Consider the following 16,153-nt stretch of genomic DNA (forward strand, 5'->3'; position numbering starts at 1 on the left):
AAGTGGCCACATCCGTATTATTTTCAGACCAGTGTGCCACATGGTCCTGACAGAAGAATCCCTGGATTCCTCCTGCACCCAACTCCCGAAGCAGGAGACAGGCCATACCAGGAGCATGGAGGAACGCAGATAGTCCTGCTCTGTCTCCTCTTTTTCTTCCAAAGGGTATTTGAAGATCAGTGGGTAGAGAGACAAGGGCCCTCATTTACCCCACATTCTGGAGGCACCTTCTCTTCCATTGAGTTCTTTGTGTCTAACAAGGTACATTAATGCTATGCCCCATTTCTTCTAAAAGGCAGATGTTTAGGGAGCAACAATGGCATTGCTAGGGTTATGACAGTGGTGTCACTCCACTTATGGTATCACCCAGTGCAGCTTGCACCCACCAGGCCTCCTAGTGATGCCTCTGCCACAAGCCCAGCACAGATGAGAAGCTTTTCAGTCACTGCTCAGCCAGCTACTTGGTTGCGGCTCCAAGGGTGGCAAAGGGAGCCGGACTGAGATTGGTTGTTTTGAATAAGCAGAACAGTAGAAATACATGGGGGGGGGGATTAGTGTTGTCACCCAAGAGGAAAGGGAACAGTAGCCCCAAAAAGTTTGGGGACCACTACCCTAGAGCAAATGAGCCATGCTCTTTCTGTAAACACTGGAGGAAATTCAGATTAGGGGTCCCAGATCTTTACAATGTTTGTCAACACAGCTGCTCAAAGATTTCATAACTCTGTGCTGGGGGATGGGTGAAAATTGCATGGCCCTCCAGCTTATGTTAGGTACACCTGCCAGTAGCACAATCCAGCATAACCAATAGTGCATAATGTTGGGAAATGCCATTCAGCAAGATCCAGAAGTCTACCTCTGTTCCATACCTTCACCTTCAGCCCTGTTTTATCAAGTCCTGGCCTTAACCTTTACTCAGTCCTGCTGATCCTATTTACATTATAGCCTTCCTACTGGAGAGCCTGCTCCTTGCCTTGGGGCTACAGTCTACAAATGATCACATAGCATAATATTAGCAGAAAAACAGGAAGGAGTCAGAGATTAGAATCAAGGCCCCTTTTTTTAGTAAAGAAAGGATGAGAACAGGCAAGTAACAAAGCAGAGCACATACATTCCTCCACAAGTAGTAGGGTGTAAGCTTTTCATAGTTAGCATTGTCAGATACCAGCAGAAGTGTTAGGAAATTGCTATGTTTTTCTTGGAGCCCTGTCAGACTATACTGTTATGATACTATGATTATATTTCAACTGCTATAGCAACATCCTATGGAACCTATTCTGAACTCGGCTGAGCTCAGATTCTAGCCGGAGGTTACCTGGGATGCACCTGCTCAGCAGCAGCAATGGCAAAACAGGTGTAATAGTATCTGGATGCAGCCCGAATTAGAATTCCATTTGGCAGCAATAAGTCGCTTTTTTAAGCAATGCGATAAACTCCTAACTTTCTGTAATGTGTATTTTTTGAGAAAATTGGGATGAAAATTACTCAGGAAATAGAAGTATTTTTTTTATTATTTGTTACTAGCTGTACCCAGCCACATGTTAATAGCTCAGTCTGGTTAAATGGAAAAGAAAAGAGAAAGCGGACATTTCTGAAATATTTAATTTCACAATGCTTGTGGGTATACAATAATTTTTGTTGATCCATTGTCTGTGTAGATATAGAGATTGTCTGGTTTGCCAACGCTAGAACACGCAGCATATAATTGTCCATGTGAGAAGCAATCCATGTCTAGATGTAAACTGCACAGTTCTAAAGACTGGCCCTGAGCTTTGTTGATGTGATTGCAAATGCCAATCGAATATTTAGTATAGCGTGTGTTGCTGTTACATCCAACAGATGGCACTGTTTTAAAAAAACATATTTTTACCTGTCACAGGTGTGACATCTATATAATAGTAGGTATATGTATATAAAAACGTGTGTATTCAAATGGAACATTGTGTCAAAATTTCAAAGCAAACGGTGAAGAACCTTCAGAGATTTAAGATTTTGAGCAAATGAACATTTCCATTGTTATTTATATAGACTGTAGTGTTTCTGTGCACTGCATAATTTTTTTCTGTGCATATATATACATTTTACAGTTTGCTGTATGTAGACTAGGATAGTATATTGACATACATATATTACCTGTTGATATCTAAGTGTTTCCATATATATATATATATATATAGAGAGAGAGAGAGAGAGAGAGAGAGAGAGAGAGAGAGAGAGAGAGATATTTAAGATAATTTATATTTATAGTAAGACATTACATATTCCTGTTTGTTTAGACAAGATATCAATTTTGTACATACTAAAATTGGTGTGCGTGTATTAGTTGTATATGAACTAAGCCCTCTGGCCATCTTTAACTTGTACATAACTTTTCTTTAGGCGGTTCCACAGTCTAAATCTCTTTGTCATGTATATATGCATACATTTTTTCCTATTTTTAAACACAAGATTCACGCCTTGTAACATCAGAAGGTCTCACCACCCGGTCTCAAGTTATGACTTTCCTCAGCTATTTCATTACAATCCTCCAACTCGAATAATCAGTGCCAAATATTACTAGACAGCAAATTTGTATTTTGCTGAACTGAAGACCTTCCCTGTTTCATTATTTTATTCTTTATACTTTGAGCTAGGGCGTTATTATTAATGGTATTTATACCCCACCCTTCAGCCCTAAAGGCTCTCAGAGAGGCTTACAATTATTGTTGTTGTTGTTGTTTTAATTAGATGGTTGTTTGTTATTTTAGCCCATTGATAGTCAAATGCTGTTCTAAAGAATACAAACTATACAAAAGTTACCCATAGTTAATGCCTTAGCAGCCTCCAGAATCTCAGCAAAAATATTTTAGACCAGAGTTTCAGGTTAATTTTGATAGTAAGTCTTCAGTTTGACATCTTAAGTGAATTTCAATTGCTATATGAAAGTGTCTGTAGGTATCTGTTTTATTTTAAATCTTGCTGAACGTGTTAACATAATGCTGAAAACACAGGCGGGAGGAGTGAATTTGAGCTGTTTAGTGAGATCTGTTTGTTTGCCTAAAACATTCTTAGAACTACCTGATGAGAATGATGAGAAATAGTAATACATGAGAAAAGAACAGACTTTGTAAAGGGCAGACATTACAATGCAATCTCCAAAAACATAAAGAGAAAAATTCTAGCATATACAATACATATACATACACGTATATTTTCTCTTCCTCGCTCTCTCAAACTCAAACACACATACACACACCCCTTCTGGCTGAAATAGACTTCTCATCTGCAAATATATATATATATATTATAGGGCAAACCAGAAATGAACAGACCCATCAGCCTTGTGGCATCTGGAAGTAGAGCACTACTTAAGCATTACAGCACCCATGCAATGCATATTTATACCATCTTTATTAAATAGGTCATATAGGAAGGAGTGGGTATAAACACAGCCTACTGCATTATTTAAATTAAAGGATGAAATAGATAACAAGATCATAGAATCATAGAGTTAGAAAATACCACAAGGGCCATCCAGGCCTACCCCCTGTCATGCAGGAACTCACAATCAAAGCACCCCCAACAGATGGCCATCCAGCCTCTGTGTAAAAACCTCCAAAGAAGGAGGCAGCATATTCCATTGTCAAACAGCTCTCACCATCAGGAAGTTCTTCCTAATGTTGTGATGGAATCTCTTTTCCTGAAGCTTAAATCCATTGCTCCATGACCTAGTCTCTGGAGCAGCAGCAAACAAACTTGCTCCACCTTCAAATTGACAATATTTCAAATATTTAAACATGGCTATCATGTGACCTCTCAACCTTCTTTTCTCCAGGCTAAAAATACCCAGCTGCCCTAAGCTGCTCCTCATATGGCCTGGTTTCCAGACCCTTCACCATTTTCATTGTCCTCTTCTGGACAGTTCCAGCCTGTCCATTTCCATCTTGAACTGTAGTGCCCAGAACTGGACACAGTATTCCAGGTGTGGTCTGCCCAAAACAGAATAGAATGGTATTATTACTTCCTTCAATCTAGACACTGTATTCCTATTAATGCAACCTAGGATCGCATTGGCTGTTTTAGCCTCCGCATTACACTGTTGGATCATGTTTGGCCTGTAGTCCACTAGGACTGCATCTGCACTGCAGAAATTGACACCACTTTAACTGTCATGGCTCAGTGCTATAGGATTCTGAGGATTGTAGTTTGTTGTGGCACCAGAGCTCTCTGACAAGAGATGGATAAATGTCTCACAAAACTTCAATTCCCAGAATTCCACAGCATTGAGCCATGGCAATTAGTGGTGTAAAACCGGATTATTTCTGCAGTGCACATGTAGCCTACGCTTCCTAGATCCCATCACATGTACTGTTGTCAAGATAGTACATGCATCTTGTATTTTGAATTTTGATCCTCTCCTCTGATGTATTAACTACTCTTCCTAATTTGGTGTCTTCCAGAAATTTGATAAGCATGTATTCTATTCTTTTGTCCAAATCATTTATAAAGATATTGAATAGCACTGGGAACAGAACAGAACCCTGTGGCACCCACTGGTAATTTCTCTCCAGGCTGAAGAGGAGCCATTTGGGTTCAGCCAGTCAACCAATTACAAATCCACGTAACAGTTGCATTATCTAGCCTACATTTTACTAGCTTTTTTACAAGAATATTGTAGGGGACTTTGTCAAAGGCCTTACAGAAATCAAGATATGCTACATACACAGCATTCCCTTCATCAAAAAAGAGGTAGGATTAGTCTTGCATGATGTATTTTTGAGCAACCTATGTTGACTTTTAGAGAACATGGCATTCCTTTGTAAGTGCTTACAGACTGTTTCATGATTTGCTCTAATCTTTCCTGGCATTGATGTCAGGCTGACTGGGCAGTAATTGTTTAGGTGTTCTTTTTTTCCCTTTTTGAAAATAGAAATGTCATTTGCCTCCTCCAGTCTGCTGTTCTCCAGGAGTTCTCAAGATTATTGCCAGTGGTTCTGAAATTACCTCTGCCAGTTCTTTCAATGCTCTTAGACATAGTTCATCTTGCTCTGGTGAGTTGAATTCGTTTAGGGTTGCCAAGTATAGGAATATTCTTATACTACCTCTTTACCTATTTTGTGCTGCATTTCCCCTACAGTATCATCTGCTCCATTTCCCCAGGCTGAGCCTTTTGGGAGAAGACCATGGCAAAGAACATACTGACTAGTTCTGCCTTTTCTCTGTCCCATTAGAATTTCACTATCTTCTTCACACAGTGGTCTTACAATTTCAGTTGTTGTTATTATTGATTTGTGTGTCTTCAAGTCATTTCCAACTTACAGAGTTTTCTTGGCAAGATTTGCTCAGAGGAAATTTGCTACTGCCTTCCCCTGAGACTGAGAGCATGTGACTTCCCCAAAGTCACCCAGTGGGTTTCATAGCTGAGCAGGGAATCAAACCCTGGTCTCCAGAGTAGTAGTCCAAAAAACCACAATGCCCTGCTAGCTCTCACATAACCAAAAAAGCCCTTTTTATTGTTTTTAACAGCTCTAGCAAGCAGGGGCTCATTCTGCATTTTAGCATTTCTGACTTTCTTCCTACATGTGCTGGCTATTCATTTGAATTTCTTTAATAATTTCTCTCTTTTTCCATTTCTTGTACATGCTCCTTTTAAATCTTATCTCAGCTAAAAGTTCTTTAGACATCTATCCTTGTTTCTTTAGGTAGCTCCCATCCCATCCCGCCCCCAACCTCAGTGTGCCTTCAATATCTCACTTTTAAGGAACTCCCATCCATCATGAACTCTCTTTTCTTTTAGCATTCCTGATCACAGAACCACCCCCAGTGTTTCCCCAATTTTATTGAAATCAGCTTTCTTAAAGTCTAGAATATGTGTCTGACTATGCTTGGCTTCCTGCTGTATAATGAACTGCAGGAGATTTAGTTACGATTATGATTATTGTTAAGCTTTATTTATATAGCACTGTAGTTACAGCGCTGCACATACAATTAAAATAGATAAAATAAGTATGCCTATGGTGTAAATTCTACACATACAATTAAATAATGCATATTAATGCATGTTAGCATTCAATAAAATAGGACAGGCAACAATTTAAAATAACGTCAGATAATAATTATGCAATGCCTGGTAACTCAAAAAGTGTTTGCAAGAACTTGGGATCCCTGCCAGCAGTGTCAGCATCTCCTTTGAATGTTGGAGAATTAATTACCTCAAAAGGAGACATGCAAGAGATGGGTAATTTACTAGGATCTCTTACACTTATTTATACCTATTCGACCAGTCCGGGAAGCCCACAGTCTTGGTTTCATTTTTGATTCTTCTCTGTCGTGTATCCCCCAGATCCAGGCCACAGCCAAGGCCTGTAGATTCTTTCTCTACAATATTGCTAAAATCCGTCCATTTCTTTCGGCCTCTACTGCCAAGACTCTGGTCCACGCTCCGGTCATCTCGCAGCTATAGTATTGTAACCTCCTTCTGGCAGGGCTTCCTCTCTCTCACCTCCTTACTTGAATTTCTGTCCAGCATTCATCTGCACACATTATTACATCCGCTCACCGTTCTGACCATGTTTCTCCTCTATTATCACTGGTTCCCCTTCCCCTTCCGTATTCAGTATAAGCTTCTCCTGTTGACTTTTAAAGCCCTGCATTGACTGGTCCCTCCTTATTTATCTGAACTTCTTTCTCCCCACATTGCCAGTCGTACCCTCCGTTCTAGTAGTCAAGGTCTGCTGTCCCAGCCTAGGATCTCCACTGCCCCATCCTGGATTCGTCGCTTTTCACTTGCTGCCCCTCACTCCTGGAACCTCCTTCCCCCACAAACAAGGGACATCGCTTCTTTAACCAGTTTCAAAACTGAGTTGAAGACTATATTGTTCAGGGAAGCATTCCCAGGCATTGTGTGATTGTTAATACGATTGTTATTTGATATATCAGATGTTTCTAAATTTGTTGCCTGCTTATTCTATTTTGTATTATTATCTATTGTTTTATATGTAGTTTGTAGAATGTACACCATTGGCAGGTTTCATTTTTATCGATTTTATTGTTTCTATGTACTGTGCTGTGTAAATCTACAGCGCTATAGAAATAAAGTATAATAATAATATACCAGTACTAATTGCAAGAAATTCCAGTTTTGAGGAAATATGGTATTTTGCTTAGTACACAAACATACAAGGCCTGATTCAGCAATAACATTCACACAAGGCTACAGAAACGAAAGGTTGAAAATTTGGATAGCAGATGGGTAGATGGCTACATTTACCTATCCTGAAGAGGTCCAATGAAAGCTTGAACAGCACCCTAGAGTACACCTGGAAAAGTGAACAAGATGATTGGTTATACTCAAAAACCTGCCCTAGGGATATGTGTTGTGTATCAAATGTTTTGATGATCTTCCCAAGGAATGGACAAACTCATCTGGAAAACGTGATTTTTAGCACCAAGGTGTCTGTGCATTGATGCAATGTGAAACAAACCTCTGCTGATCAGACAGGCAGGGGAAATGTAGGAATTTCAAAAGAGGGAGAACAAAATAAAGTCTCTGTCTATTTTGAGAAATGTCTGTTTTCTTTCCTTTCCCATAGGAAATGCAAAATAAGCAGGTAGGAGGAATGTCTCATGTTTAGCATAATCCATCGTGCTTGTCCTTTTGTCCCATCTAAGGCAAACATACTTTGGTCAGCGTGACCTTGACATTTGCACATTTCTATCTACTTTGGGCCATCACGATTCACAAAAATATGTTATCAGGTCATCATCATTACATCCAGTCATGTTCTGTGCTAGATATTAATTATAACCCCATATTCAGCTGAAGTGGTGGTAGGATATGCTAACAATAGTCACTTTCACCTAAGAATCCTGCCACTTCCACCCCATTAACCAGGTCATCACTGTTGATTAAGATCAGATATAAAACAGATGATCCCCTTGTTGCCTCTTCCACCTGGACAATGAAATTATCTGCAAGGCAAGAGAGGAATTTGTTGGACCCTATATTCTTGACAGAGTTTGACTTCCAACCAGTATCAGCATAGTTGAAATCCCCCATTACTATTATATCTCTCTTTTCTGAATGTTTGGTCATCTGTTTCAGGAAGGCATTTTTTTAAAAAAAAATGTAGCATGAGAGATTAAGAAATTAGATGAAGCAGATAAATAACTACTGTAGGAGAAAAGGAACAAAGTGCCTTTCTACATACCAGTGTTTGAAAAGAGCATGTGCAATCTACTTAATATGCTCCCATTTGATTTTAAATGCTGTAGTTGGATAAACTGAGATGGCATTTGCATTACACAAGGAACAATCAACAAACTTTGTCCAGAAAGTAGCAGGAAGCTAGCAGAGATGCTGGACTGTCCATATAAACATCATATCTAACCAAGCCCAGCTTTCCAGCTGATAATAGGGGAACAAAATGAATTTACATGGGCATACAAAGTCACTGGCTTTAATAAATGAAGACTCAAACTAGGTGATGCTAGCTGTGGCTGCTACAAAAAAAAGTATTAATTAAAATTGGAACTTACAAGTACGATAACTTGTTCCACTGGTTTCAACAGGACTTTTCTTATTCAGATTAGTATAAACAGAAAATTTGTTGTGTGCATTCAAGTCATTTCCAGCATATAGTGACCCTAAACCCTATTATGGGGTTTTCTTGGCAAGTTAATTCAGAGGGGGTTTGCCACTGCCAGATTCTGAGGCTAAGAGTGAGTGACTTGCCCAAGATTACCCAGTGGGTTTACATGGCAGAGCCAGGATTTGAACCCTGGTCTCCAGAGTCCTAGTCCAATGCTCAAACCACTAGACCACACTGGCTATATATATATATATATATATATATATATATACACATACATACATATATAGAATACACTATTAACTATTGAATTTGTAGAGCACATTTTAAGTGCCTGAAATACTTTACACACAATGTCTAAGTAGCTCTTCCAATAACCATGCAAATTAGCTCAGTATTACTCCTAATATTAGAAATTAAGGGCTGTACCTGAGATAATAACTGAGTGAAGGCTCACACTTAAAAGTGAAATTTGAATTAGAGGCATCTCAATTCACACCTTATTCTCTTAACACAATCTGGTGCTGGTGCACCAAGCAAGTATTTTGTGTCCATTAGCATTGTTGATAAAAACAATATCCAGCAGAATCTCCCAAAATTAAGGAGACACATCAGGCATCAACTCTGCTTTTAGTTTTTATTTTGGAAAAGAATAACCTTCACCTTAAAAATTGACATCTTACACTTCAGAATACAAATCTCAAAAAAGCTATAAAAACTTAAGACTCAAGCCTAGTAGACAGCTCCTTATTGCTGTACTTTTAAACTCTAGTCCACTTCAAACTTTATATTTTGGTCATTTGGTCTAAGGAAGGGGGGGATATGCAGTCTTTTGTGCCTGCAACTTCCAGCATTCCTCGCCATTGGCTATGGTGGCTAGGATTGCTGAGAACTGCAATCCATTGACAAGGAAGGCTGCATTATTCCCACCCCTGGTCTAAGAAGTCAAAGGAGTCTGAGCAGTAATTACAACCACAGGTTCACAATACAGACATGATTATATTATAGACAACAGCCATAGCCACAGTCCTTTAATTCAAGTCTATATTAAAATTAGCTTTTTGGGGAAACAAAACATATACAAATACAGTTCAATTAGAAGCATAAGGGTACAGTTCTGTTAGAAGCATTATAATAACAGCATTAATATGCTATCAGAAATCTCTAGATGGCATGCATTACATAAATGAAGTCTTCATGTTGGATCCAGTACTTCTCTCTTCCACAACATTGTTCCAACCATACAGTACTTAGTTGTCACATTCTTCTATGAATGGAACAGAAAAAAAGCTTTCCATTTATTGTTAAAGCAAAATAGAGTGATTTACCAAATTATCTGTTGAACAGTCCAGATTGTAATTGAAGCACCTGAGTTAGAACTTATAAACAAAGTTTTGTAAGAAAGATTCCATGAATATATCCACATCTCCATATGAACCTAAACACTTTTTTCTTACAAAATACGCTACTAGAAATATACCCAGGTGGACATATAACTATACAATAGCAAAAGCTTTAAGCTCCATTTAATAAGATGATTTCTGATTAAAAATAGAAGGCAAAATGTACTCAGTTACATTAAGAAAAGCTTTCACAGTGTAATACTGAGACTGTCACAAAGTTAAGAAAATACTGCTATCAAAGGTACAGTCACAATATTAATAGACAAAAGTTACAAGGGAATCTCGTAAAGAAAAAATGCCACCAAAACTCAGGGCATGTTGCGTCTTTCTGTGCACAGCTGACAGTCACCGTCATCATGCCTTGTCTGTTATCTGGGGAAATCCTTAATTGTAGATGGTCACTATTCTTAGCACTCTGGTCCTCGGTCTCCGATTAGTCACATCTAGTAATGTTCTTCATCACTGCACAATTTCAAAATAGTGCAATATGGCCATAATATGCTGAGGCATGAAAACATAGCCAGTGTAAAGCGCCATTCCAAGGATGGACACTAGCATAGAATCTGAGTAACAGTAAAGGAAAATCACACATTGATAATACATTAACCTACAATGAAATAATGCATTAAAGTAGAATCTCAAGTAATATGATAAAAAGTTTGACATCACAATCCTATCAATGTCCACAGGTAATCTTCTTTGAGTTAAATGAACTTATTCCCATGTGTTGGTATAGGATTCCAAGTCAAGTTGGACACAATCAGACAGACAAATGCAAAAATATGAAACTGCAGCAACACAGCAAACCTATGAAGACTAGACCAGTTAGCAACATTATTACAGTTAATAAAATAGTTATTAACATTACTATTCAACACAACTGCAGTACAACTCCTATATGTATAGGGCATACATTCCCAAACATACTGTGAATAGTGAAAATCGTGGATTATAGCGAACCCTGTATTTCTGGTGCACACTGACACAAAGTTGCAATGGAGGACCTCCAGATGCCCAGAGAGATCGTTTTTTTGGACATGAGTAAGGGAAATTGTGTGCACCAGTGCTGCGGATACAGGGATTGTACTGTAGCTGTAGCAATAGCAAGTACATTTCTATACTGCTACTCCCTAAGTAGTTTTCAATGTGTAAGCCAACTGCCCCGAGCAAGCTGGATACTCATTTTAGCAACCTTGGAAAGATGCAAGCCTGAGTGGGGATTGAGCCCTTTCGCTGATATTGAACTTGCAACCTTGCTGTTTGTGAGTGAGTGGCTGCAGTACAGGCATTTAACTACTGTGCCACCAGGGGTATGTACAAGTTAAAATGGCCTACCTTTTGAATAGGATAAAAATCTACAATCCCCCAATTTGTTTACCATGGGCAAGGCAGTAAAAGACCTCACATACTAACAAATGTCTTAGCTGTCATGTTCCTTTTTGCATTGAGACTCCCAACACACCTCTCAGGCTGAATTCAAACTGATGCAGAGCAAGAGCCAGATGGCTTTGCTTAACCCAGGTCCTAAAATAAGCCTAAATAAATCTGGGATTGTTTGGAGTCTAGTTTTCCAGCATGAACAAATTCTTACCATACTGACAATGCTAAAGACAGCACAAAAAGCACAGGATAAAGCAGAATTAGGTTTTGGGGCCAAGAATGATGTACCAGAGCAGATCAGGAGTTATGGATCAGGGTTGACACCCTTAAACACAAAGGCCACAATCTTGTATGGCCCAGAGTAGTTCAATTATGCCACAGCTGGCCATTCATTGACTGGACTGAGTCCAGTGTCACTGCAGCCTCCCAGCCATTCCATGTCTGATGAGAGCAGTGGGAGACCAATGAAGAATCTGACTATGTCCCCATAGCCAAATATGAAATGATTATATCCTGGACCTCAGCTAAGGTCTGCTGGGTCCTCCAGAGGCCTCAACAGATAGTGTAATCATTTCATGTCTGATGAGGAGAAAGAAATCAATATTCTCTCTCCTCATCATTGCTTTGTACTTTAAAAAAAACTGAACCCTGTCTGCAAAATTATTCTTGCTGCTTCCACTGGCCAGACTATATGGTTAGGAAAAGGAGCATCTGTAAAGGGTCAGACTAAAATTATATTCTCTATAAAACCACCATTAATGAGCATCTACATTGTTTTCAATATATATATTCCTAATAGCAGTTGGCAGACATCTTAAAGAACCACTATCACTATGCCTTCTCTTTGACACAGGTGGGATTTATTTATTTTTTAAGACAGTGACCTAATAGATCATTTGTTCCAGAACATTTAGCTGTATTCATAAGAGCTTAAGTAAAAATAGGAAAAATAAGAATGCAAACGGATCTTGTGCGTGAGTGTGACCCATTTTTCCCATTAGCTATGTCAACTGTACGCACAGGTTGCTAAAAGAGAAAGTTCACTACTCCTGGTGGATTCTGTCTTCATTTCTTGTCCTAGTCTCAAACTGCCAAGCTAAACCAAACAGGGGATCTAAAACAAATTCACTAAATACAAATCAACTCTCTCCACACCACTGGATAGCTGCCAACATTTGTTTGATCGTGATGTCAACAAGGATTCTAAAAACCATCCACTTGGTGCCATAGGCCAAATTCACTACAGGCCTTTGCAACACCACCCTCCAAAGAGATTGCATCCTCTAAAACTAAATGAATGTGCAATCTAAAAATTGTTATCTATTTGTTTGCCATACAGCAAAAATGCAGCCCTCTCCTTAATGTGTTATCCCTTTACTAGCATCCCAAGGCATATCTGCTAAGCCTTAGTGCCTAAAGAGGCATCCAAAGCACCCCCAGTGTATCAAAATTTGGTTTAATGTTCAGCAGCATCTTGGATTACAGCACTAGATAGACCTCTGGTATAACAAACAATCTCCTTAGTAGGCATAAAATCAGCAACATCAAATACAAGTTATGAATCATAAATATGGTGCAGGAAGCATAGCAAAAGTTTCATATTAGCAAAGAATCCATCCAAAGGAGCCAAGTGAAGCCCAAGGCCATCTGCTGCTTGTCCATTCCAGTTCTTGTCTCATATCTCCTGACTGATCACCAAACCCAGCAATTAGCTCAGGACTGCTAACACCACAACAAGGCTAAAGCTAAAGTGAGGGAAGCCTGATTTGTGCCGGAATGAGAAGCCAAGGGGAATCCCCTGCAAACCGCTCTGAGGCTGAAAAGGGAGAAAAGAGCTACAGAGACAGTCAGCAAACGTAAATAATACAACAGTCCCTGTGGTGTCCTAATTAAGAATGTTAGAACAAACCACATTTAAGTCCCCAATGAGCCATAAAGCTCACCATGTGATGCTGGGATAGTCACTTACCCTACCTCACAAGACTCTTGTGAGATGAAGTGGGGAGAAGTGTTGTGCAGTCTAGTAGTTCTCAAATGGTGGGACCAGACCCCCGGGGCACAAGAGTTTCTCTGTGGGAGAGTATGTGACTTGGAGGCCACGATCTCTCCTCTTCTTCCAAAAAAATTTGTGTGTAAAATTTACATGCATTGAGTTAAATATTCAATTTACTTAAATAAAGCTGTTCTAATTTGAACAATGTTATTTCCTTATTAAATGTTAAAATATGAATATACATGGATGTGCAAATGAAAATGTGCACAGGAAATAAACATAGTATTTTGTTTTGGCATCATGGATTGAGCATTGGACTATGACTCTGGAGACCAGGGCTCGATTCCAGGCTTGGCCAAGAAACCCACTGGGCAAGTCACATGCTCTCAATCTCAGGGGAAGTCAATGGCAAAACAAGACAAATCTGAACAAATCTTGCCAAGACAACCCCGTGATAGCTTCACCTAAAGATTTCCCATACTTTGGGACACTGGTCAGAACATATACTACAGTAAAGAAATCAGAAGAAAACTAGGAATGGGAAGGGCAGCCATGAAAGATGTAGACAAGATCCTAAAGTCAGAATTGTCCAAACCATAGTATTCCCCTTTACCACATACAGATGTGAGCACTGGACAGTAAAGGAAGCAGACAGAAATAAATTCATTTGACATATGATGATGGAAAAGAGTGCTGAGTATACTGTGGACAGACAAAATCGACAAATAAACAGATCCTTAAACAGATTACAGTTGGTCCTCCATATCTGTGACTTTGACTTTTGTGGATTTGGTTATTTGCAGTTTTGATTGCTATGTTCTCTGTAGGAATCTCTAGGTTCTCCAGCATAACTCTGCTGGAAGTTGACCACAGAGTTGTGCTGGAGAACCTAGAAGTTCCTAGAGAAAACACTTCTCTAGACATTTGTAGGTCCTCCAGCATGATTCCATGATCTGCTCCTGGGAAATGTTGACCACAGAGTTGCACTGAAGGACCTGGAAATTCCTAGAGGTATATTCTTAGGTAAAAATAGATATTTTTTTTATTTGCAATTTTTCCACATTCACTCCTACCCCCAGTGAATGTGGAGGGACCACCGTATATCTCCCTGGAACCCAAGATGATGAAATGAAGGTGAGGCTGTTGTACTCTGGCCAGATCATGAGAAGGCATGACTCACCCAAAAAGACAATACAGTAATGCTAGGAAAGGTAGAGGGTGGCAGAAAGAGAGGAAGACAACATACCAGACGGGTGGACTCAATCAGGAAGGTCACGCTGCTGAACCAACAAGACCTGAGCAGAGCAGCGGAGGACAGGGGTGTCTTGGAGGTGTCTCATCCATAGGGCTGCCATGAGTCCGAGTTGATTCCAAGGTAGTTAACAAATGAGCCCACACGCCAGGTTCAGTTCAGTATTGGCAACCCCCTTCTGAAGAAACATGCTCAGCCACAGAAACTCCCTGGATGAATTTGAGACTTTTTATACAACGATGTAGTAAAATGGGGTAGGAGAGCCAACATGGTGTAGTGGCTTGAGCATTAGGGGCTCTGGCTCTGGAGATCAGGGTTCGATTCTCAACTTGGCCATGAAATTAACTAGGTGACTTTTAGGGAAGTCACACTTTCTCAGCCTCAGAGGACGACAACAGCAAAAACGACCCTCCTTTGAAGAAGCTTGCCAAGAAAAACTTAGGGTTGCCATAAGTCAGAAATGGCTTGAAGGAACACACACACACAAAGAAAAGAAGCAGAACATCTGCCTTGGTCCAGACCTCAGAGGGAGAGAAGAACCACTGGACTTTATCCCCTTCCCCACCACCATTCCCTCCTCCCTTTGTGCCCTGCCTTTTTAGATTGTAAGCCCAAGAGCAGGGAACTGCCTAATTGAAAAGGATAATTGTAAGCCGCTCTGAGAGCCTTTAGGGCTGAAGGAGGTACATTTCTCCAGAGGAGGTTGGCCACTGAGGCCGAGAGAGCGTGACTTGCCCATGGTCACCCAATGGGTCTCCATTGGTGAGTTGGGATTTGAACCCTGGTCTCCAGAGATGTGGCACGGCTTTTAACTCTTTGTCTGTCTCAGGGCTATGGAATTCTGGGAGTTGGAGTTTGTTGTGGGCCCAGAGCGGAGCAAATCTCTCTGGGCCCACAACAAACTCCAACTCCCAGAATTCCATAGCTTTGAGACAGACAAAGAGTTAAAAGCGGTGCCAAATCGGGTTATTTCGCAGCCATGGTCCAAGGCCCAAACCGCTACACACACAAACCTCTAAGCCAGTGGTCCCCAAGCTGTTGCCCTTTTAAGAGAATTCTGGACTTCATCTGTCCAATAGCCTGGCATTCTGGGAGCTGTAGTCCACAATCTCTTAAAAGGGCCACAGTTTGGGTTACCGGTGCTCTAGGCGTCCTCCTGGGCGGTTGGGAGATTTAGTCACCCCGCATTTCCCCTTCACAGGCTGAGCCCCGGTCCCGCCCGCCCGCCCAGCCATTCCCAGCTCCCTCTCCTCAGAGGGACGAAAGGATACTGAAGACCGTCCTCTCCCAGGGCTCCAGCATGTAGAGCGCCGTGACCAAGAGGTACTGGTAGTACAGCCACGACATCCGCTTCCAGGCCGAGCCCAGCGCCATCTCCCGCTCCTGCCACCGACGCCCTCAACCGGCAGGAAGAGAATGAAGTAAAACCGCTAAGGCCGAGGGGGGTGATGACGCAACGCCTCTTCCCGATTGGCTAAGCTGCTTGTGGCTCCGTCCCTCGGAAGGCCAGACCACGCCCCCTTCTCTTCAACCGACGCCAAGGAGGTGAAGGTGGAAG

At 40.7% G+C, this 16,153-nt stretch overlaps 1 protein-coding gene across 1 annotated transcript; it reads right to left on the reverse strand.

The window, feature by feature from the left end:
- Positions 1-9,190: 9,190 nt before the first annotated feature.
- Positions 9,191-16,153, reverse strand: LOC149314900 (serine palmitoyltransferase small subunit A). Its single transcript, XM_089522094.1, has 2 exons — positions 15,867-16,153; positions 9,191-10,533 (listed from the first exon to the last, which is right to left on the reverse strand). Exons 1-2 carry the CDS (start codon positions 15,967-15,969, stop codon positions 10,430-10,432), a joined length of 207 nt encoding a protein of 68 aa, XP_089378220.1. The 5' UTR covers positions 15,970-16,153; the 3' UTR covers positions 9,191-10,429.

Source organism: Sceloporus occidentalis, unplaced genomic scaffold (assembly GCF_023333645.1).
Source record: "Sceloporus occidentalis isolate IW3139 unplaced genomic scaffold, rSceOcc1.0.p SCAF_4, whole genome shotgun sequence".
Lineage (NCBI taxonomy): Eukaryota > Metazoa > Chordata > Lepidosauria > Squamata > Phrynosomatidae > Sceloporus > Sceloporus occidentalis.

Bases quoted from the DNA above. Each gene is read 5' to 3' on its own strand.
- LOC149314900 (XM_089522094.1), bottom strand. From the start codon at position 15,969: ATGGCGCTGGGCTCGGCCTGGAAGCGGATGTCGTGGCTGTACTACCAG. The intron at 10,534-15,866 runs GTATCCTTTCGT...ACTGTTACTCAG, and splicing joins CTGGGAGAGGACGGTCTTCA to ATTCTATGCTAGTGTCCATC.